Source organism: Sturnira hondurensis, unplaced genomic scaffold, assembly GCF_014824575.4.
Source record: "Sturnira hondurensis isolate 20B ecotype Veracruz unplaced genomic scaffold, ASM1482457v3 Scaffold0021143, whole genome shotgun sequence".
Taxonomy (NCBI): domain Eukaryota; kingdom Metazoa; phylum Chordata; class Mammalia; order Chiroptera; family Phyllostomidae; genus Sturnira; species Sturnira hondurensis.
Window position 1 is genome coordinate 10,035,392 of NW_028093774.1, and position 25,070 is coordinate 10,060,461.

General features: G+C 39.9%; 1 protein-coding gene across 8 annotated transcripts in view; it reads right to left on the bottom strand.

Moving 5' to 3' along the window:
* The window catches only part of ZC3H14 (zinc finger CCCH-type containing 14), a 46,746-nt gene that overhangs the window by 18,552 nt on the left and 3,124 nt on the right, over positions 1-25,070 (bottom strand). For all 8 annotated transcript variants that reach the window (XM_037031609.1, XM_037031616.1, XM_037031615.1 and 5 more), the window contains exons 3-9: positions 21,825-21,939; positions 19,349-19,389; positions 18,696-18,891; positions 17,442-17,871; positions 13,422-13,582; positions 12,720-12,820; positions 11,401-11,556 (exon numbers count right to left, since the gene is read on the bottom strand). In XM_037031609.1, coding sequence (XP_036887504.1) covers positions 11,401-11,556; positions 12,720-12,820; positions 13,422-13,582; positions 17,442-17,871; positions 18,696-18,891; positions 19,349-19,389; positions 21,825-21,939 — 1,200 coding nt within the window. The remainder of the gene's footprint in view (positions 1-11,400; positions 11,557-12,719; positions 12,821-13,421; positions 13,583-17,441; positions 17,872-18,695; positions 18,892-19,348; positions 19,390-21,824; positions 21,940-25,070) is intronic.

Below are 25,070 nucleotides of genomic sequence, written 5' to 3' on the forward strand. Positions count from 1 at the left end.
CATTTTTAGTTAATTTTAAATAGGTAGTAAAGCAAAGGGTCCAAGTTCATTTTTTTACATGTGGATATCCAGTTGTACAGCATCATTTGCTGAAAAGACTATTTTTTCTCCACTGAATTGTCTTGGAATACTTGTTGAAAAATCTTTTGATCATCACTGTACACTGGTACATTTCTGCATTCTCAATTTGATTCCACTGGTCTATATTATATATACTCTTATGCCAATTCCAGTTTTGATTACTGTAGGTCTATAGCAACTTCTGAGTAACATGAGGAAATATAAGACCTTCGACTAAAAAATTTTCAATAGTTCTGGCTGTTCTCGGTCCTTTACACTTCCATATGAATTTTAGGAAGTTTGTCAATTTCTGTAAAAAAGCCAGCAGGGATTTTAACAGACTGAGTTAAATTATAGGTAAATTTGGGAGTATCACCAACATAAAAATATTAAAGTCTTCCAATCCATGAACAGAGAATGTCTTCCCACGGCTTTAGTTTGGGAAAGGCCATTTTTAGTTTACTTTTTACTCATCAATCAACAGATAAGCTGGGGCCAGTGTGGCTTGCTTGGGTGAAGCACTGTCCTGCACACTGAGAGCCTGTGGTTTCAACCCAGTCAGGGCGCATACCTAGGTTACAGGTTCGAGCCATGGTTGGGATACATACGGGAGGCAACTGATTGATGTTTCTACCTTGTCAATGTTTCTCTATTTCTCTCCCCCTCTCCCCCTTCCTCTCTCTCTCTGAAAGCAATGAAAAAGGTGAAGATAATGAAAATAATTAGGAAAATATAAACGTCACAACTAAAAGCAAAAATTAGACCCAGCAGTTCTATATAAAGTGACCTCAAAGCAAAATATGAAGATTTAAGATGGTGGATACAACTTCCCAGAGCCTCTCCAAAATGGTAATTCTCACAAAGAATTGCAGCATTTCCAGTTAAGATGGCAGCATAGGTAAACACGCTCACCTCCTCACATAACCACATCAAAAATACAACATACAGAACAGCTATCATTCAGAACATCAGAAGGTGAGCTGAACCTACAACCATGGAATTAAAGAAGAAACCATACTGAGACTGGAAGGAGGGGTGGAGATGTGGACAGGCTGGTCCCACACCCACATGTGGTGGATAAAAATCAGGAGGGACACCCCAGGAGCAAGGGGTCCCCAGCCCTATACCAACCAGGACCCCCAGCACAAGGTTCCAGTACCTGGAAGGTAAGTCTCCATAACTATGGCTGTAAAAACCAGTGAGACTGATGCTGTGAAGACAGAAACTGCTGGAATCCATGGCAGTTCTTCTTAATGAGGCCTGCACACAAGACTTACTTGGACTCACTCCCTTGGAGCTCCAGCACCAGGGCAGCAAACTGAAAGGCGTGAGACACATACAGGGAAGAAACGAAGGTCCAGCATCACAGTGAGCGCTGGGTGGCAGTTTTCTCCCAGGCAGAAGTGCGAGCGGAGGCCACTGATACTTTTCTGAGCCTCTCCCTGCACATAGTCACAGGGCCAGCAGGCAGGTGCCATATCTGAAACTCCATCAATGTGGCTCACACTGTTTGCCCTGACCTGGTGATTCTAGGCCTCCTCTCCCAACTTTTGGGCCCACCGAACCTGTTTCCAGTGGCTTTTCAATACAAATGGCTTGTCTTGGTCCATGCTTCCGATTTTCCTAAATTTTCCCAAACAAGCAGCATCTGGCTTCAGGGAGCCCCATACCTCTCACTAAGCTGCCCTAGGCCCAGCTCTAGCAGCAACCAGCCTTGGTTCATAGCTTGGCCTCACCTGGGCACCTCCAAGCCCAGCACGAGTAGCAGCCACCTGCAGCTCACTTTGTAGATTATGTTGCATGACCCCAGACAGAACACAGGCTGTGGCTGACCGTGGATGTGCTAATAGCAATCAAGGCTCAATTACAACAGAGGGTATACATAGTCTACACAGTGGCTATGTCCCCTTGAGTACTCAGCCTGGCTAACAGGGGAGGCTGTGCCACTGGACCCTACAGGATTCCTACTACATTAAGCTATTCTATTCACTCTATCAAACCTGGAAAACATAGGAGCTGAACCTAATACACAGGGAGCCTGCCAGAAAGAGGAAACAAAGAAACATGCCCCAAATGAAAGAACAAAACAAAACTCTAGAAAAAGAGCTAAACAAAATGGAGAAAAGCACTCTGTCAGATGCAAAGTTCAAAACACTGGTTATGAGAATGCTCAAAGACCTTAGTGAGGACCTCAGCAGCATAAAAAAGATCCAGTCAGAAACAAAAAATAAACTAACTGAAATAAAGAGCAATTTACAAGGAATCATCTGTAGAGTAGATGAAGCCAAGCATTCTACGAGTGATTTGGAACCTAAGGAAACAAAATACAACCAATCAGAACAACCTGAAGAACCCCCTCGCCCCAAATGAGGACAGTGTAAGGAGCCTCTGGGACAAGTCCAAGCACACCAACACTTGCATCACAGGGATGCTGGAATGAGAAGAGAAAGAGCACTACATTGGAAGCCTATTTGAAAAAATAATGAAAGAAAATCAGCTGATTTCTCAAATGAAACTCTGCAGGCTAGAAGGGATTGGCAAGAAACATTCAAAGTGATGAAAAGAAAGGACCTACGACGAAGGTAACACTACCCAGCAAAGCTATCATTTAGATCGAAGGATAAAGAGCTTCCCAGACAAGAAGAAGCTAAAGTTAGAGTTCATCACCACCAAACCAGTATTATGTGAAATGTTAAAGGGTATTCTTTAAGATAAAAAATATGAACAATAAAATGGCAATCTATACATATCTATCAACAACTGAATCTAAAAAACAAAATAAACACAAGCAGAACAGAATCATACTTACAAAGAATGTTTTGATGGATGCTAGATGGGAGTGGGGTCAGGGAGATGGGTAAAAAAGATGAATGGATTAAAAAGCACAAGTTGGGGACTTTTGGCCAAGATGGAGGCGTAGGTAGACACACTGTGCCTCCTTACACAACCAAAATGGTATTTGGCTGAAGTCTGAGATGATATTTGACATGGATGAAATGAGCAAAGGGAAATCCAACTGTGAGAGCCTGGAGCAATGAGCCAAGACAACTACAAAGAACATGAATTGGAAAACAAGGTTTGGGAATGATACAGTCACAGATATTTAAAAGACAAAATTATTAAAAAGTGTTCTTTTCTAAAGAAACTAAGCAGTTGAGGAGAATGTAGACAGTGGGAGTATGAGTGCTCAAGGAAAGTTCCTCGGCAATTCAAGGCCCATCGCACCACTTCCTTACCTGCTGTGTTTGGAACGAAGCCCGCCTACGATAAAGTTTAGCCCATATCACAATTCTAGCTAAGTGTCTGTACCACCCCCTTCTTAAACTAGGAACCACTGCCTGCAGACATTGTTGGAAAGAGGGGCACATGAAAGGACTAAAACAAAAAAACATACTCTGAAGAAAACCATCAATTAAGGAACAAAAAACCAATTCTTAAAAAAACAACAACCTCTAATTATGTTTTTTAAACAAACCTAAAATACTGTATCCACAAAACAAGGTATTATGAAAAATGGAACAAAAAGAGCTTGCAAAAATTAAAAAATACGCTTGTCTACATAAGAAAAAAATACGGGGACTGCAAGAAAATGTTCCAGAATAGAATATCAACTCCAAAATGAAGAAGGATAAGAGATAAAATCAGCTGTGGCCAGTGTAGCTCAGTGGATTGAGCACGGGCCTGTGAAGCAAAGGGTCGCCAGTTTGAGTCCCAATCAGGGCACATGCCTAGACTGCAGGTCAGGTCCCCAGTAGGGGACACATGAGAGGCAACCACACATTGATGTTTCCCACTCTTTCTCCTTCCCTTCCCCTTTCTCTAAAAATAAATAAATAAATAAAATATTTTTAAAAAGAGATAATATCAAAGCAGGAAGTCTATCATCCAACTAATAGAATTTCCAAAAGAAAATAACAATGACAACACAGAACAATCTGTAAAGAAATAAGGTAAGAGAATTTCTCAGATGGAAAGAACGGATTTTCAAGTTAGAAGAGTACACAAGGTATCTGGGCCAAAAGTGACTTATCAGCACCTAGATTTACCACAGTAAATCTGAAACATCAAGAACAGAGGAAAAACTGCAGGTACTCTATAGGGAACTAAGGAAGCCTCAAAATAATAAAGCCATTATCTTCAGAGTTTTGAGGAAAGCAATTTCAACTTAGATATCTGTAACTAGCCAAACTATCAGTTAACTACAAGGGTATCTTTAGATTTCTATGCATTCAGACAATTTAGCTCGTGCACTTTTTTCCTTCATGATGCAGTGATAAAACAGAAGGATGTACTAAGAAGAGGAAGTGGTACCCATGAGATGCAGAGCAAACTCAGGGAAAGAATGTCTTGGGATGACAGTGCAGAAGCAGACCTAGAGAGTAACCAGTCAGATGAGCAAGAGAGGATAGTAGCTTTAGGAGGAAGGCATCTAAGAAAAAAGCGGAGCCCAAAGATTTAACAGTACAAAGTGATAGATCTCTAGGCTATAACGCAGGTAGGCAAAAGCAGGCAGGGGAAAAAACACAACCTCAAGAAATCAAAATACTGTCCGGGGGTGGGGGAGTAAACAACTCTAGGGAACCCCTAAACAGAGAACCATAGAACAAAATATTAATTGGGCCCTGCAATGAAAGTATTTAAATATTTACATAGTTTTGTGAATGTAAATGCTTGTTGGGTTCTCAGTTTTCATTGAGAATGAAAGAATGAGACTACCATTCTTTTCAGTCAATGTAAAAAAGAATGGTGGTCTCAACCCGGAAACAGAACAGGAACACACGTGTGATCAGGAGATGACGAAATCTAGGAGGTTGGCAGTGAGGAAAGGTGAATAAAAATGAAAAGACACATATTTGTGTTTTGGGGGGCCAAAATATACTGAAATTTGGGAGTCAAAACATACTGAAATATAGTTAATCAGATGAAAAGTAGACATTCAGTTCTATTTCTTAACACTATAAAAGTAACCAATAAATGAACTAAAAGTAGTGATTTTACTGTTTGGACTCGAAGGGAAGAAAAAGTGAGTTAGTCCTAAAAGACCAAGAAATCAAAAGATACTATCTATAGTCAGTGAATTCAGAAACAGTGCTATAACAAATTATTACAGACATGGAGAAAATCAAAGAAACCCATAAGCAGAATCATTCAAAAGCGGTGGCCTCTGGGGAAGTCTAATGCGGAGAAGGATGAAGGAAGGAATGTTGCTTTTTAAATTTCTCTATACTACTTGGTTATTTACTAATTTATCAGCAGGCATTACAATTATTTATTTTGCCAAATATTCTATGAGTATCTATCTGATAATGTAAAATAAATATTTTATACAACATACACCAAATAGGAATAATAAAAGGAAATCCATGTCTAGACACACTGAAGAACATCAAAGACAAAGAGAAAATCTTGAAAGCAGCCAGAAAAAGAACAGATCACCTTCAAAGGAACAGCAGACAATTAGAATGACAAAAGTCCACTCAACAACAATGGGAGCCAGAAGACAATGGGATGAGATACACAAGGTGCTAAGAGAAAGTAACTATTGTTAATCTAGATGTGGGTATCCAGCAAAACTACTGCATAAGAACAAAGAGAAACAAAAATGCTTATAGGTAAATAAGCTCTTGGGAAATTTACCAACAGACCTGCTCTAAAGAAACTTCCAAAGAATATACTTTAAAAATACTTCAAAGTATTAGGAAATAATGATCCTCCAATAACATTCCAGAGATAGCTACGAAAACAAAAAAATGATAAACATGTGTGTGTCCAAAAAAATACTGCCTGGGTAAAATAATATAATGATGCCCAATTCGTGCATTTTTAAAAAGACCAAGCACAGCATAAGTTAGGAGGCTAAAGAATGGTGTTGAGGAATCCTAAAGTTCATTTTCTATTTGGGAATGGGGGTCAGAATATTAACTTTTAGAATATTCAATTCAATTTGCTTGATAAAATTTCAGTGGTCACCAGTAAAGAACAAAATGAAGTGCTTAAATTTAAACTAATAAAAAAAAGGTAGAACTGGGCAATCAACAGTAACAATAATAATTAATAAATCTTTTAAAAAGGCAGAAGAGAAAAAACAAAAGCAGACAAATACAAATCAGAAAGATGACAGTAACTAGTCCAACTACATCAATAATTTTAATAACTCTTCCTGAAAGCAGCCTGAGGTGACCTCTGAAAATGGTTCGCTATTCACTTGACCCAGAAAACTCCACAAAATCTTTCCAATCAAGAGCTTCAGCCCTGACTGGTGTGGCTCAGTGGACTGAGTGCCGGCAGACAACCAAACCATCACCCAGTCACCCGGCCGACTCCCAGTCGGGGCTCACCCCTTGGGTGCAGGCCAGGTCCCCAGAAGGGGGCATGTGAGAGGCAACCACATATTTGATGTTTCTCTCCCTCTCTTTTCCTCCCTAGAATAAATAAATAAAAATCTTTAAAAAAATACTTAGAGACAAAAAGAGAGGTTCAAATCTTCGAGGCACTTTAAGAACACTCATGAACTGCCCAGGCCTTCTAGGGTATGCATATCCAAAGAGCCACCGAACATCTGATGGATGCTGTCACTTTATGGGAGCAGTGTGTACCATTCTGCCATTACAATGGTGGAGTTGGTGGGGGTGCCCAGGCCAAAAAGTGGGGCTGGATGCAGGGTCAGTGTCCCAAAAGGAGTGCTGAATTTTTGCTGCGCATGCTTAAAAATGCAGGGTAGTGATGAATTTAAGGGTTTAGATGTAGATGCTCTAGTCACTGAGTGATCCAGGTGAACAAAGTTCCAAGACGCAGCACAGAACTGACAGAGCTTGTGGGCAGGTTGACCCACACATGGGCTCTCCCTGCCACATGGAGATGACCCTCACTGAGAAGGAGCAGACCGTTCCTAGGCCAGAGAAAGGGCTACACGGAGTAGAAAGACGTCTCGGAAGAAAATGAGGACACAGAACTTTATAGCCAGGAAGTAAATTCAGCATGAAATAAATGCTAATAAAAGTAAAATCAGAATGTTGCTGGTATCACCAGTAACTGTATTACAGGGGTGCAAAAAGTAGGTTAATAATAGTAATACAAAAATAAACTTTTGTGACTCACAACTGTAAACCTACTTTTGTCTACTCCTGTGTATTTCAAGTGCCCTTACAAGATAAATCAAGCAAATTTTCTTCTGATTAGAATTAAAAACACAGATTATTATGTTAAAATAATAATCCTAATAAATCTGAATGTTCTAAACTCTCCAATAAAAGACAAGCTCAGATCAATTAAAAATTATTTAGCCCTGACTGGTGTGGCTCAGCACACTGGGTGTTGTCCTGCAAACTGAAAGATCACCGGTTCGATCTGCAGTCAGAGCATATGCCTGGGTTGTGAGCCAGGTCCCCATGTGGGGGCCTGCAAGAGGCCAACTGATCAATGCTTCTCACACGTTGATGTTTCCCTCCTACTATTTCTCCTTCTCTAAAAATAACACAATCTTTAGGGAAAAAAACGAAAAAAACCCCAACACCCCAATAATCTAGTTTTATGACATTAAAGAGAAAAATATGCCTGAAGTGTAAGGATAGAAAAGACTGAAAACAAAGGCATGGAAAACAGATGAGGCAAATACTAACTAACTGGCGACATTAACATCAGGAAAAAAGCGGACTCTACAGGTAGAGATGGAGTGGGCCTATTGTACAGTGATGGAAGACGGTTTAACTTCGAGTGGGGGCACACAGTGCAATACGCACATCTGGTATCACAGACATGTACACTGCAAAACCTACGTCATCCTATTAGCCAAGGTCACCCAATAAATTAATTTCTCTTTTCTTTCTTTATTTTCAGAGAAAGGGGAAGGGAGGGAGAAAGAGAGGGAGAGACACATCCGTGTGTGGTTGCCTCTCATGCAGCCTGCACTGCGGACCTGGCCTGCAACCCAGGCAGGTGCCCCGACTGGGAATCAAACTGGCTACTTTTTGGTTCGCAGCCCACACTCAATCCACTGGGCTACACCAGCCAGGTCCCAATAAATTTAATAAAAATTAAAAAATTAAAAATCAACTGACTTTAAGATAGAAGCATCATTTTGTATAGAAGGTTAGCAATAAAAGATTCAGTTCATCGGGAAGATGTAACAATTTTAAACATGTATGCACTCAGTAAATGAAGCAAAACTTGACCAAAGTACAGAGAAGTTAAAATAAATGTGTAATTCTGACGGACAACCTAAAGACCTTCTCTCAATTACTGGTAAGCAGACCAAGGGCTGAGCAAAGTCAAAACTGAAACACCATTAAGTGCAGAGCTTTATCTACCCGATGCCAAATTTTCGAGCCAACATTTCGAGTCCACCTTCTTCCAAAATGCACATGGATTATGTACAAAATCAATGGTCTTAAGTCTTAACAATCTGGAAAAATACGCATCAAATTATCTGACTACAAAGCAATTAAGTCAGGAGTACTAAATAAAAGATTAAAAGACAAAAACAAAATCTCCATACACTGTAAATTAAAAACACTTCCAAATAACTCATAGGTCAATGAAGATGATCCAAATGGGAATGAAAGATACTTAGAATCATAATAAAAACATTATGTATCAAAATTTGTGATAATACAGTAAAATCAGCACATCAAGAGAAATTTATATCTTATATACATTTGAAAAGACAAAGTAAGATAAATGAATTTTAAAGTTGGGTATATTAAAAAGAACAGAAACTAATGAAAAAACAAAACAAAACAAAACAAAACAATGACACAAAAGAGAATCCCTTTTCAGCACCTGTGAAGCTGGGGAGATCCCAGCTGGCCAAGGACAAGGATCTCGTCCTCCCAGCCCTTCAAAACGACCCCCAAGAAGGCCTTCAATAAAATGGATTGACCCCCCCCACTCCGCCTCGAAAGAGAATCAATAAGGCCAAAATTATTAAGTCTTTGAAAAGCCTGGCAAAATAAACTTCTGATGACAGACTAATCTCAGAAAAAGAGAGAGAAAACACAAATACTGTGAGGTGCTGGGGTAGGTTAGTAAAAATAAAAGGCCAGAGAGATGAGTGAACATTATCAACAACTCATGCCAATGCACGCGCATACATAAACTTTAAAAAACCTGTCATGAAACTGTACAATGAGTGAGCACACTAACGGCTGTCTGCAGCGTGTCACTGTGTGTATGCAAATGAATGAACCCGGTTAAGAGTAGTAACATTTCTTATCAGTAGGGGTACTGGATACTATTTCCAGTTGTTCCACTTTAAAACCAAACGATACCAAAAAACCACACAAAACAAGTACAGCTTAATGAATTTTCATAAGGCAAAACCAAGAAAACAGAACTATGCCAGCCACTCCTGAAGCCCCTTCGTGAGTTCCATCCTAGTAAGTTCTCTCCAAAAATAATAGCCAAGCCGTTTACAGTAACACCTAGGTTCTTTGTGGTTTTCTCACGCAAGCAGGCATCCCTAGACACTAGAGCTTAACCTTGCCTCCTTTAATTTGTCTTTCGAGTGTTTTAAGCTAAAACCCTCGGACTTTTGACCTACAGAGCCCCCAGAACCTGCTCTGCCTGTTGCACACGCCCAGCCCAGCCAGCACAGCTCTGTGGCCTCTGCACCTCCTGCAGGCTGAGGCTGCACCCAAGACCTGCTCACTCGGGTGTAAATCCTCTGGCAGGACTAAGGCAGTGTTTTATTTTCATCAGCAGGGGGCACAAAATGGCTGATATCCACTTTTTAAAAAAGTTTTAGTAGCTACTAAAGAACAGTGCCCAGATTCTTTAATTCACTATAAGCTATAAATAACAAAATAAAAAAATAAAAAAACCTAAACAACTTTGAAATTCTATCGTTTTGTTTCGACTTCTTAGCTAGCCTGATTTTAAAAGATGCTTCCTTCATCTACACCTAGGGTTGGCAAACACCTTCTATTTCAGGGTTTGTGGGCTGTACAGTCAGTTGTGACTGTTCAATTCCGTGGTTCTAGTACAAAAGCAGGTAGGGACAATACAATAATGAATAAGCATGGCATAGTTCCAATAAAACTTTATTTACTAAAATATGTGCTAACTCCTGTACCACAGAAAAGACAACATAAATGCTCAATTATTTATCTGGTTTAATATCTATTATTTTCCAGAAAGTGGTCAATTAAGAGTCAACTTCTTTAAAAATACCATGGTCAAAAAGAGATAAAAATATCATTGTGAAATCATGGGCTTCCACCCACTGTACTACTCCCTTTCACCGAAGCTCAAACCCACTGCTCATTTACAGTGACTAGCTACGGGCTGTTTCCTGGGTTCCTACACTCAGACCCATCATTTACTGGAACTGCACTCAATGCTGACATGGAGAACAACCCAGTCAACGATCTTTTGTAAAGAGAACAGAGACAAAAATAGGATGAACTCATAAAGCTTCATGAAACAAGTAAATCTGAGATGAACCTGAAGAATTTAAAGGACACAGTGGAAGAAGAATAAAATGTGCTCTAGTGTTAGACAAATATAAATTAGAAGTAACATGATACAGGTTCGGTGGGGCTTTCAAATTCAGACCACAGTGGAAGAGAAAAAGAAGAAACTAAAATTTCTCCTAATGGGAACAGAAGGAACAATGGAGAGCGGTGGGGGAAGGGCTGGCCAGACCCAGGACCTGACAAGGGAGCTGGGGAACGGGCCACGCTGATGGCTTCAGGCCTGGGCCAAGCACCGAGGGGTTGGGGTGGGGGTGCACCAACACTACAAATGCTCTCAGAAGAAGTGACACAGTTAAGTCAAACTTGACACGGAGACCATCTGTGCAGGAGCTGGGGACAGGGACTTGAGAGAAGAGCAGCACATGGATCAGCTGGGAGCTAAATGCAGCACACTAGGCACGGGGGAGAAAGCAGGGTCGCCGGGACAGCAGGCATGTCTGGTGGGTCACAGAGAGAGGGTGCTGGGAAAGGGGAGACTGAAAGATAGGGTTTCGAATCCGAGAGAATACGGGCAGAATCAACAAAAAGAAGGAAAGACGTAATGTAGGTATCTATGAATCTTCAAACCGGCACTTCCTAAAGACCAGCACGATTTTGATCGTATTAAAGCTGGGTGATCGTATTAAAGCGGAGTTCGTGGAAATTCATTGCAATGTTCTTTCCACTTTTGAGAACATTAAAAATTCCCATGATAGAAAGGTTTCTAATATTCTGAATAATGTAGGTCTGGACTCCTCACGGTCCCTTCTTATTCTGTTTCTGGGCTAGTGAGCATTGTTTTGTAACATCTCATAAACACTCACTAGGAAATATTTAATGCCTCATGAAAAAAGTGTAATAAAGAATGAAATTCCATTTAAATTGTTACCTTGACTTTTTTCTACGTTATCTCCTTTCGTTTCCTCTTCTTTAACGGGGGGACTTATCCTAGAGGTCCGGCTTTGCCCCTGGGCCACTTCCGCCAGCAACTCTTCTTGAGAAGTTCGAGTTCTAGGGGCAACTGGAAGTGTCTGTTTCTGTGAGGCTTTTATGTAAAATGCAAACAAAGATGGAGATGCCAATGTAGTAGTACATCAAACTTGACAGTCGTATTAAATGTAAAACACCTCCTCCACTTCAGAACAGAAGTTTGAGACAGTTCACAGATACCACCTCGTTTTCCCTCACAACATTCCCAACATAGAGAACCTGACTTAAATACCAACATGTATTTAAACAACATCTACACATTTTAAATCACGTCGTAAGTACACTGAAACACGTACGTATTCATTTTTAACCAAATGCAAATTCTGCTTCATGATCCCATAACGATTTCAAATTGCAATTTAGATAAACTAAGTAAACAAAGAACTTCAATGCTATTTCTCAGAAAAACTAGGGCAATCTCCGAGTGGGCAAGCAAGAAATTTCAAGGTCACACTGAGTAAAATTCTCTTAATAGTTTATCATTTCAAATAAAAATGCAACAGAGCAAAAATGGGAATTAAAGTAGAGGAACTGATGGGTCTAGTACAGGCCTGATAACCCTCATCCCATCGGCCAAAACCTGTCCAGTTTCATGTTCACAGGTCAAATCAGGGTGAGGAGAAGCTGGGGCAAAGATGACTATCAGGGTCACAAGTTGATAGCTTATAGTTCACTTTAGGACAGGGCCACAAAAAGAAATGCCAAAAATAACAAAAAAGTACAACAATGCCAAAAGAAGGGTCATTGAATATGTAGCAAAAGTAAATTTTAAAGTGGGTAATCATTCCAATTTATTAACAGAAGTTCCACACAATGGCTCCAGCACGCGGGGCACAGAATAAAGACTTTGAGAACAACGTGGCTCCCGTGACTTGGCTCCCACTTCAGAATAAGCTTTCTGTGCAGTCAGCTTATAGGTGACCTATCTCCTTTGCTTTAAAACAGGCAATAATTTATATTTATTATGTATTTCATGCACATTGGGAAGAGGGAGTAAAAGACACTGTAGTTGCTTGGAGAACTCAATTCCACTGAGAGCTGGGAAGGTTTCTCAATCTGGTCAAATCTCCTTGTAAAACTATTCCTCTCTGAACCTCATCTTGGTCCCAACACTGCAGAGGCATCCTGATTTTACCACATTGAGGAGCAATCATTTCTAGCTTTCTCAAGGGTTATAGCAATCACTTACTTAATAAAAACATAATTCGTTTAAATTACCTGCAGAATAATTAGTTGTTTTTGTGACAGATTCTTGGGCTTCAGATATAGCTTTCAAAATTAGATTCTTGTTGGCTTGTTTAGAAGGAGGAAGTGAGGGTCTAAAAAAGTTAAACATATCTCGATTTTAGATTTGAGTTCTTCCCATGCTTAGCCGTCCATCATGCCTTCATACAGCCTCCTCTTAGGTTAGGAACACATAACTGTAAATTTCAGAAAAGGCTAACTAGACTGAAACCTTATTAACTTTTAACAATAACGAATCTGTTCTTTTAACAATAATGAATCTGTTCAACTTTTCCACTCAGATTAGTTTTTAATATCCTCTACAATGTCTACAATTTCAAGCAATTTCTTTCATTGATTTTTTTTTCTTGCCCTAATGTGGCTAGTGGACTGAGCGCCAGCCTGCAAACTAGAGTTGCGTGTTCAATTCCCAGTCAGGGCACATGCCTGGGTTGCTGGACAATCCCCAGTAGGGGGCATGCAAGAAGCAACCACACATTAATGTTTCTCTCCCTCCCTCCCTCCCTCCCTTCCCCCCCCGAAAAATAAATAAAATCTTAAAAAAAATTTTTTCCTCAAAAACTAATAGGAAAGTCTTATATTCTACTAAATTTTTATGTTTGTGATATCCTCTTCAAGAAACCCAGAACACTCCACCAAGTAATTCCAGACTATGTCATGGGCAGGTCCGGGTACCTCCTTTCGGGCTTTGCAGGCACCGACACACTGCTGGAGACACTTCCTGCCCGGGACCCGCAGTCCTCCTCCTCCTCCTCCTCTTCTCCGTCGTGATTGAATTTTTTTACTTTCACGACTGAACTTACCACAGGCAACTTTCTCTTTCGAAAGTTTTCCTCCTGCAATCAGATAAATTCATGCTTACCTAGTCTCAGAAAAGAGCAGTTACACCACAGAATTTTTTTTCAACAAAAAGCCAACCATATAAAAATACGTGGGCTATTTCCTGCTTTCTTATAAAAATATGATTATCCCTAATAGTCAACCTCTGGTGAAAACAAAAACTAATGCTGTATAAACAGCAGCATATAGCAGTGTTGAGGAAACTAATAAAGCATTTACCAGTCAATGCTGTGAAAAATCTAAAATTGACCTAAAATCCCACCAAAACTATATAATGTAAGGCTGAAACTCTCTCACATGCTGGCATTCCAGGAAAGAAGATGTAAAATTTCTGTAGAAGTCGGTCATGGAGAGGAAAGTCTAATTGGTGTAATATTGGGTTGGCCAAAAAGTGTATATTTTTCTTCTGTAAAATAAAAGACACATTTTTCATTTTTTAGGCAATAACTTTATTGATCTGGATATTCTATGGGCTTTTTCCTGCAAGGTATAATGTTGACTGTTCTCAATTAATGTCTATTTGATCACTATCAACTTTCAACAGCTTGATCACTTTATTTGATCACTTTCAACAGCTCTACCTGACCGTGGAGCACCGTCCAGCAAGCCATCTCCAGCATGAGGCTTCAAAACCACTTCTGACACATTCAATCAGGACCAGCACCTTCTCCACACACTGCACAAATCTGTTTTCCCATTTCAGTTGCTTCTTTTCCTTTCTTGAAATAAAGCATAATATGCCTAACATGTTGCATATCTCCTTCCATCTTCAATATTAAAATGGCTGCACAACAATTCACCAATTTTGACTTCCAGCCAAGATGGCGGTGTAGGTGGAAACACTGTGCCTCCTTGCACAACCAAATTTAAGGACAACGAAGATTTAGTAACAAAAACACAACCAAAACAGACAGAAAACTGAACTGTACGAAAGTCCGACAACAACGAACCATTCATCCAGACCGGTAAGAGGGGTAGAGTGGGCAGCTGGCGGAGAGCGGTTGCAACAGGAAAAGGTGGTGGTTGCTAGACTTGGACGAGCGAGGGAGGAAAGTCCAGTAAAACTCGAAAGGCAGCTGGCTGACTGTGGACACACAGTCATAGATAAACCAGGCAGGTTTAAAAACGGTCAGTGAGACAGACTGAGCAACCCACAGCCCCAGCGCCTGGAAAGCCTAAAAGCACCAATTGGAAAAACTTTCATGGGTTGAGGTGCCGGGAGAGGCTCACAGCCTCACAGGAGAGTTCACTGGAGAGACCCACAGGGTCCTGGAACGTACACAAGCCCACCCACCAAGGAACCAGCACCAGAAGGGCCTAATTTGCTTGTGGGAAGTGGCAGAGGGGACTGAAACCCGAGAGCAGAAAAAATGCCATTCCTCCCTCTGACTCTGCCCCAGTCACCACCCAGCGACTGGACTGACCCACCCGGTGAACACCTAAGCTTTCTTCTCTCATGCCTAACAAGCACGAACAGACCAAAACATTATGGTTCAAGCAGAAGAACAGCTCAAAGCCCCAGAGCCAATACTTCTAAGCAACAAAGAAATAGCCAACCTATCAGATGCACAGTTCAAAACACTGGTGATAAGGATGCTCACAGAACTGGTTGATTTTAGTCACAAATTAGATGAAAAAATGAAGGCTACACTAAGTGTAATGAAGGAAAATGCACAGGGAACCAATAGTGATGGGAAGAAAACTGGGACTCAAATCAATGGAGTAGACCAGAAGGAAGAAAGAAACAACCAAACATAAAAGAAGGAAGAAACAAGAACTCAAAAAAATGAGAAGAGGCTTAGGAACCTCTAGGACATATTTTTTTCTTTTAATCTTTAGAGGGGAAGGGAAGAAGAGAGGGAGAGAAACATCAATGTATGGTTGCCTCTCATGCGTCCGCTGCCGGGAATCGGGAACCGGGAACTGGCCTGCAACCCAGGCATGTGCCCTGACTGGGAATCGAACCGCAATCATGTGGTTCGCAGGCCCGCGCTCAATCCACCGAGCTATACCAGCCAGGGCTCTAGGACATCTTTAAACGTTCCAACATCCAAATTATAGGGGTATCCAGAAGAGGTACCCTTCTGGGTACCCCTTCCCAGAAGGGGAAGGGGAAGAACAACAAGTGGAACACTTATTTGAACAAATAATAAAGGAGAACTTCCCCAACCTGGCAAAGGAAATAGACTTCCAGGAAGTCCAGGAAGCTCAGAGAGTCCCACAGAAGGTGGACCCAAGGAGGAACACACCAAGGCATATCATAATTACATTAGCCAAGATTAAAATGAAGGAGTGAATCCTAGAAGCAGCAAGAGATAAGGAGACAGTAATGTACAAAGGAGTTTCCATCAGACTGTCAGCAGATTTCTCAAAAGAGACCTTACAGGCAAGAAGGGGCTGGAAAGAAATATTCCAAGTCATGAAATCCAAAGACCTACATCCAAGATTGCTCTATCCAGCAAAGCTTTCATTTAGAATGGAAGGACAGATAAAGTGCTTCTCAGATAAGGTCAAATTCAAGGAGTTCATCATTACCAAGCCCTTATTATATGAAATGTTAAAGGGACTTATCTGAGAAAAAGAATATAAAAATATGAACAGTGAAAGAACAGCAAACCCACAGTTACTAACAACCACACCTAAAACAAAAGCAAACTAAGAGGACAGCTAGATCGGGAGTGGAACATAGAAATGGAGATCACATGGAGGGTTAGCAACAGGGGAGTGGGAGGAGGAGAAGGGGGGAGAAGGTACAGAGAATAAGTAGCATAGACGGTAGGTAGAAAATAGACAGGGGGAAGGGCAAGAATAGTATGGAAAATGTAGAAGCTAAAGAACTTGTGACACATGGACATGAACTAAAGTGGGGGAAGGTGGGTGGGAGTGGGTGTGGAGAGAAATGAAGGGGGGAATGGAACAACTGTAATGGTATAGAAATCAGTTTAAAGTAAACCTGCAATATGTATTTAATTAATTCACATACCATTTAGTATAAAGAACTGCCAATTTCCACCTAATGAGGCAAGATTTACAAGTATATACAAACCTCAAGAATCTAAAGAACTTGTGACACATGGACATAAACTAAAGGGGGGGAATGGTGGGGGACGGGGTGTGCAGGGTGGAGGGGAATGAATGAAGGGGGGAAATGGGACAACTGTAATGGCATAATCATTAAAATATATTAAAAAGGAAAAAATAAAAGTATAAAAATATGAACAGTGAATGGACAGCAAACTCACGGTTATTAATAACTACACCTAAAACAAAAGCAAATAAGCGAACAGCTAGATCGGGAGCGGAACCACAGAAATGGAGATCACATGGAGGGTTAGCAACAGGGGAGTGGGAGGAGGAGAGAGCGGGAGAAGGTACAGAGAATAAGTAGCATAGATGGTAGGTAGAAAATAGATAGGGGGAGGGCAAGAATAGTATAGAAAATATAGAATCTAAAGAACTTGAGACACATGGACATGAACTAAAGTGGGGGAAGGTGGGTGGGAGTGGGTGTAGAGGGAAATGAAGGGGGGAATGGAACAACTGTAATGGTATAATCAATAGCATATTAAAAAATTCACCAATTTTGATCAGTTTCTTTTAAATGCAAGCTGATATGACAGCTGTCATAAGACAATCTAACAAAACTGTTTCGAATGAAGCTAAAGACAACTAAGTGCTACTACAGCCATCTTAACAGAAAAAAAACAAACTTTTTGGCCAACCCAATACGTTGAGTAGCACAGAAATCAGTTTAAAGTAAACTTGCAATATGTATTTAATTAATTCACATACCATTTAGTATAAAGAACTGCCGATTTTCAGCTAACGAGGCAAGATTTACAAGTATATACAAACCTCAATATTCATTTTTTCTGAGTTGCTTCTGAAGAAGGGACTGTAAGTCTCCTGTAAGCTGCTGAGGACTTCTGGCTCGCACAAGCGTCCTGTTTCATACGCCCGGCTGTTCTGCATCTCCAGTTGCTTGGCAGTATGAACACTGTTTTGCTGCTGTTGAAATTGCAACCTGTTTAAGTGAATACCACTATCTGCAGTTCGACTTGCGGGTGGGCGATAAATTTCAAGAGAGGGGCGAGAAGAACCATATGTAAGCGTCACTGTAGGTTTTTTCTGAGATAAGGGATTTTCCTGCACAAAATTGAGGTCTTCATCAATGAGATCATCTGGTTCTGGCTTAATATCAATCACATCTTCAGAGGGTGCTGGCTCCCTCAGAGGCTTCACTGTCGACATTAGTCGGGTTGCAGTTCCATCGTCATATGTCTGTCTATTAAACACACATAACACAAAACCCTATTACCAAAACCTTAGAGGAGCATGTTCACATTGTCAAAGAACATCTACTTAATTTGTAATGAAAAAGTCTGAATATTCCCCCTTTATGTGTTCCATTAAAATCTACTCTGAAATGTCCTTTTGTTTTGAAATTTTGATTTACTATATTTGTGATAATCAACCATACTTTGGTCTCATCCATTCTTGTTTTTCTAACCCTTGCCCAAGGTTACCTTTGCTCACTGATTCTTAGAGAGGACGGGAGGCAAGGTTGGAGGGAGGGAGAGACCAACACTGATATGAGAGGAAAACATTGATCAGCTGCCTCCTGCACGTGCCCCCACCCGGATCAAACCAATATCGTGGGTTTGTGCCCTGACTGGGGAGCAAATCCACAGCCTTTTCGGTGTACGGGATGGCACTCCAACCACTGAGCAACAAGGCCAGGGCCCTTTTTTTTAAAATACTTTATTTTATTTTACAGAGGGGAGGGAAGGGAGAAAGAGAGAAAAGCATCCATGTGTGAAACGTGGATCAGCTGTCTTTCCTACACGCTCCAACTAGGGACCAGGCGTGCAACCCAGGAGTGTGTCCTGACCAGAAACTGAATGAGCTACCTTTCACTGTGTGGGACACCACCCAGGCAACTGAGTCACACAGGTCAGGGAGAGGGTCCATTCTTTATTTTTAAAATTACTCATGATCATCTCACTAATTTCAAAAATTTCTGAAAATGGTCATTTAAAGATATAAAAAGTAATGTAAATGTCACATGCATGCCCATCTGCCCACTGAAGGTCTACCCAGGACTCTCACCTGACATTATTGGTTTTCTGCTCCTGTGAACTTGAAGGAATTCTGGCATCTCTTTTCTCAGGTCTAGAGCTAGAAACTGCAAGGGGCGGTACTGCAGCTTCGTGCCTTCTCTCATCTCCCCTACTGAAACTGCTCCTGTTTGAAGGCACGTTACTATCGAATATGTTGGTATCAGACGACTTTAGACTAGAGGGGTCTGGAGAGAAACACGCATGACCTTTCAAAACTGTTTTTATTACTTTGATCCTCCCCATTGTTCATCACCAATTTAACAACAAATCATGTTATTCCACACCATTTGAAGTGGCTATTACTCCATATGTAATATCATAATTTATTAGTTTTACTACTACTGAACTTTTAAATAATTTTCAATTATAAAATATCGAACCATTGTTGAGACTAAATTGTTGAGCAGTCACTATTACTTCCTTAGGAAAACTGCTTAGTTCCCCTCCCTTATTCAAATTATCTTTGAATTATATTAAAATTTTTGCTCTTAAAATAAAAATATGTGCTTCCTAAAAAATGTTTAAATGAACTACTGTTTTCAAATTTATGCTTTTCCCCCCAAAGCAGTTTAAATGGCTTTAGAAAGAAAACAATCATATGTGTAACAAATCTTTTAAAAAGCCCATTTTTATGAATCTTACCAGTTGTAACTGAGCGAAGTTTATCTAATACACCATGAAGCCTACAAAACAAAAAAGATGTAAAGCTTCCTTTAATCATGGAAGATTTTATTTCAACTGTCAGTCTAACTTCATGACCTTATAGAATCAATCTCCAGATAAATACTAATAAATGCTACTAAATGGTTTAACGGATACATGGTATTAAATTTATGTTTCACATTTTTAAAGACTTTATATGAATACTCTAAAGCCACTTAAAAACCCTATTTTTTCATTACTATTTCCTACATCTAGCCTATGCAAAAATAAGGGCGATAACATGATCCAACAATACCGTCTTATCTAGAAAGAACATTCTTTTGGTTCATAAGGACTACAGATGCAACGTAACTTATGATAAAATATAAAATATAGCAAATGTGTACAGCAGCTTACTATTACACCTGTTTAAGTACAGTTTAAATTAATTTTATCTACTCATACACTTTCTAAAAAAACTTAGTTCTCAGGTACTGTTAACTATTTTTCACAAAACTAATGCTATACACAAGCAGACTACTATAATCCATTTTATTCGAACAGTTACACACAAGGCAAATTTGCCTTAAATGCCTCCAGAAGCCACGCCTCCTGAAACACCAGACACAGGGCCTTCTTTTCCACCCAGCCCAGCGTCCAGGTACATGCCACTGTTACCTAGGACACAATTACCGCAGGGCGCCACGGAGTCAGGAGTAGTCCGTTTGGGACTGCTGTCAATGAACGTTTAACTAGGAAAGCGAGGTGCCAAAAGGGAGACACCATCACTTGCATAAGTACGTGTTAAAGGACTGAATTTAATAGGTCATTTAAAAGAGCTTCTGGAACCAAAACCAGGCGCTCTTCACACTGTGACCTGATTTAAGTCTCCACAGGATGTCACAGACACTCAATAGTAAGTACTGAATGTATGGCAAGGTGAAGCTGAATTATTTGCATTTTAAATTCAAATTCGGTTAGGAGTCCGTTTATGTAAGAAATGTAACACATTCCACCCAAGTTTTCCGAGAAACAATCTACTAGGTCAACCTCCCAGGTTAAATTAGTGGACTCGAACTAAAATGACCTAAAGGTTGAACCAGAGTCAGGTCATAAAAATGTCCATAAAGCAAATACCTGAAATGCTGAAGACTTAAAAAAAAAAAGTAATGATGATAATGGTAATTTCCTCAGTCAAGACACTATGATGATTTTTTTTGGGGGGGGAGGAGCAAATGGGGTAAATTCTGGAGATAAACTGTACCAGGTGGGTTAGGTCACACACACCACATGCTAATTAAGCATTTATGTACCAAACATCTGAGGACTGACCACTGCGATCCATGTTCTTCAGAGCAAATTCTGTGCAAAATTTCAGGAAAGCTTCAAAAAAGCTGTAATGTATACATTTAACCTGCTGAGGCAAAACACCTTCAAGACAAGCTTCTGGTTTAAAGGCAGGCAGTTAACCAGCTTTACATTCCTCCTTAGTGTCTCCTATTCCCTGTTCCAGTCTCTGGCCATTCAAATTAAGCAGGCCACTATGCTCCCTGGTCGTCTGCTCGATTATCCATTTGTGCTGTAACTCGTGCCCAGGGTGAGGCGCCTTACACCAACCCCCTGCTCAGCCACATCATTACCCACCCCCAGCCCTCAGTCTTCCTTAAACCTGGTACCAGAACCTGCCCTGCCCTCTTAAGTTGAATCTTATGCTTTTAGTCAGTATTCTAAACTTAAAGGCTATGTAATTTGAAAAAGGACATTGAAAATTATATTAACTTACATATGAACACAAAGTTGCTTATTTTAAAATCCCAAACTTCAGACCTGGCTGGTGTGGCTCAGTGGATTGAGTGCCAGCCTGGGACCTAAAAAGGCTGCGGGTCAGGTCCCCCTTTGGGGGTGTGCGAGAGGCAACTGACTGATGTTTCTCTCATGCATGAATGTTCCTCTCCCCTTCTCCCTCCTCTTTGCTCTCTAAAAATAAATAAATAATTTTGAAAAAATATAACAAAACTCCAAACTTCAAAAAGTTCTGAACTTAAAAAAAAGAAAACGAGCAATTTAGGAAGTCACCTCAATCCAAAAATAAATAAAATTTAAAAATCTGAAATTGATTTAAACCGAAGGAAAACAAGGATAAAATGTAGAAGTTTACAAGAGAAACACAGTAACAACAGCTAACATATACTAAGGACTCGCTAGGAACATATTACATGCACCAGCTCACGTAACCCTCACTGGGATCCTAAAAGGTGATTTACCATTCCCAGTCTACAAATGGGGAAACCAAGGCGAGACCCAGACCCAGAATTCGGATCCAGAATCCGACCACGGCAGCCCGGCTCCAGAGGCTGTGCTCTCACTGCTCACACTGAATCTGACCGACTCGCTCATCAATTCCTCTTCTCAGACAGAACACCTGCTCTGACTTGAGCCAAACTTTGGTCCAAGGGGTAAATATTCAGAAACATACCATACAGTGAATCGAACTGTGTTGTTCCCTAGAAACAGGGACAGGTCCTCTGTCATTTGGTCCTGACTTTTCTTGTTGGCCACCATCACCATAATGTAATCAGGAAGTTCTTCATCTATTTAAAAGGAAAAGTATATAAAAACTTCATGTTTTCCTCAATATTTTCTTCTATTTCAAGTTGACATGATTAAAAATATAGATACAGCTCTAAGAATTAATATCTTAGCTCTACTAGAATTATTTTGGACAAGAAAGTAGAACTTTTTCCCCTTCATTCTATGAGTATTTAAATTACTAGAAGGATGGAAATTGGAATAACAAATACTTACAAAACTAGATATTCTGAATTACAGTATCAAACTTAAGAGTGCATACACTTGCTTTGTCTTTTTGACAAAACTCATTAATTTCAGAGAAGCTTCTAGAAAACATATAGACTTTCTTAACATTAGTTTCGTGTTTGTTACTCAAGAGAACACTTTTATCCTTGGTAAACATCAATTATTCAGGATAACAACCTTGCAGCAACATCAAATAAACTGAAACCAAAAAACCCTACATCTTTAAAAAACTCAATTTTAGGATTAAACCAGCTCAACTCATTGTTTTTATATTAATACCCCCCCTACACAGTGATTGTGAGGGTGAGATCAGGGATCCAAATCAACAAAAATGAAACCCACCCTAGTAAGGTAAGGAAGCAAAAGTCGTTTTTCAGGACTCTAAAATCTAACAAAAAAATTCTTTCGATTTCTTTAGTACCTTAGATACTCATATTTCTATGTAAGTAGAAAGATTCTCTTCAGAAGTACTATTAGACATTTGTTTCAAGGAGAAGTATCAAAAATCCAGCTCAAGAAAAGCACAACTACATTGAGAAACCCCAATCTAAACATGGAGAGCAGTCAGTATCTGATGATAGCATAAAGTATGACGTGAGCAACTACAGGGACAAGTAGCTAGTCATTTATTACTTTCTTTGTAGAGTATAGACAGACCCCCACTGCTTTCTGAAAATTTTAGTAAATAACCCTGCTAGCTTATTCATTCGAAGTGGGCCCCCACTGCTGTGGGCCCCCACTGGTCACCCAGGAAAGTCAACAAACTGAAATGCTTTAGCAGTTTGACAGTTTCTCTCTCTCATAATGTTGGTGAAGAGAACAGAGACTGTGCTTTCTGTCATTATATGTTAAGTCTGCATTTTCTAAAATTTTATAGAAATGAGATCAGTGATTGCCTGGGTGGGTACAGGAAAAACAGGTGGAGGACGAGATACAAAGGAGCCCCAGAAACTTTGGAGAGTGACGGGTATGCTCACTAGCTTGATTACGGAGTAGTCGTGTTAAGACATAACAAATTGTACACTCTGAACACGTGCAGTTTCTTGTGTAGCAAGTACATCTCAACAAACTGTTAGAAGTTTATACAGTTTCATTAGTAGGTACAAAACAAGAAATAAGACGAATGAAAAATTAATGTGTTCATGATACATTTTTTACAGAATTCTAACGGATTTCTCAAGTTCATCTGAAATCTACATACAGACAAAAAACTAAAAATTTTGAAGCTTTCTGGTAAACTCATATCTTTAAAATGTGAAATACTGTACTAAATTATAATCATCACCTTTTCGAAGTGCTCCATTTTAAACTGAATGAGACCATATCACTCTTAACAAAAAGAGCTATTCACATTTGCATCCTGCCCAATCCCTTGAAAACAGGTAGTCAAATATTTACTTTTTAACATGTTTGGTCATTTTTAAATTACAGTTGACACACAATATACTGGTTTCAGGTGTAAAACCCAATGATTAGGCACTCACGAAGTGTCCACCCAGTAGTGCTAGTGCCCACCTGACACCATATAGATACCACAATGTCACCGATACATTCCCTATGTTGTACTTTACATCCCCACAAGTATTCTGTCAGATATTTAGTAAAGGATTTTAGTAAACTTAAAGGTTTTCAGGACTTTCTCTAGCACAAAGAAAAGGATTAGAGAGTACCTTTTCAGAAAGACAACAATGCACAAACAACTTGGCAGCTAACTGTAAACATAATGTACACTTTATCTCAAAAAGAATCTATTAATGGTGAACTGTTTATCCACGTTATAGAAACTTATGAAGAAACCGGGTTCTCCAGCAGGCCACTGGGACAAAACAAATATGAAATCTCTACCCTCAGAGAAACTTTCAGTCAAGAAGCAGAAACAAGTTGAGAAGCTGTGTTTAATATTTTACTCGTCAGGATTTATTTCAGTCAAGTCCTAGTGGACTGTAAGGAGTGACTGACACCTGTTCATTAGCCCACCAAGTTCCTAAAATAAAGTTAGCATAATAGAAATGATCAAGGACCCAGAACACTGAAATCTGCCACCTATCAGCTCCACGCAGCCCTCCCGAGTCTGTTTCTCTCCCTGCAAAAGGAGAAGTATCACTCCATGCCATGCCACCCCCATCATGTTTAGAACACACTGAACTGTATGAAAACATTTTGAAAGCTGTAATAAAATACATGGTACTTTTACTAGTTAAATTTTTTAAACAAGATTTAGTTTTTAGAGACAGGAGAAGGGAGGGAGGGAAAGATCAACATGCTAGAGAAACACCTACTGGTGGCCTCTCACACGCCCCCCCAACCCAGGACCTGGTCAGCGACCCAAGCATGTGCCCTGACCAGGAATCAGACTGGGAACCTTTCAGTTAGTGGGATGACACCCCAATTCACTGAGCCACACCAGGCAGTGCTACAATTACATATCCTACTGAACTTTACTTAGAGGATAATAGGCTCAATATTCTTGGTTTGAGACTTTTCATAAATGGTAACAATCATCAGTAAGAATGAATTTAAACTCATTAACATGTCTGTTATTTCACATGACAGAATTAAGAAAGTTCTCAATGTATGTTTTCTATGGACTTCTTTGTAATCCAAAACATGTTCCTGGCACACAGCTGGCATCCATTAAGTGTTGAATGAATAAAGTAACCAATCAACCCATGTTCATCTTTAACTTCGTGAGCCTTCAATTTTCTTACCTGTTAGAAGTCTCAACAACAGATCATTTATGTAAGGTGTCCAGCATGAGGTAAACTAGCAATTCTCAAACTATCAGGTCTCAGAAACCTTTTACACTCTTAAAAATTACTGATGACCACAAAAGAGGTTTCACTTATGTGAGTTTATCTACTGGTATTTTCCACACTACAAATTAAAACTGAAAATTTAAAAATGC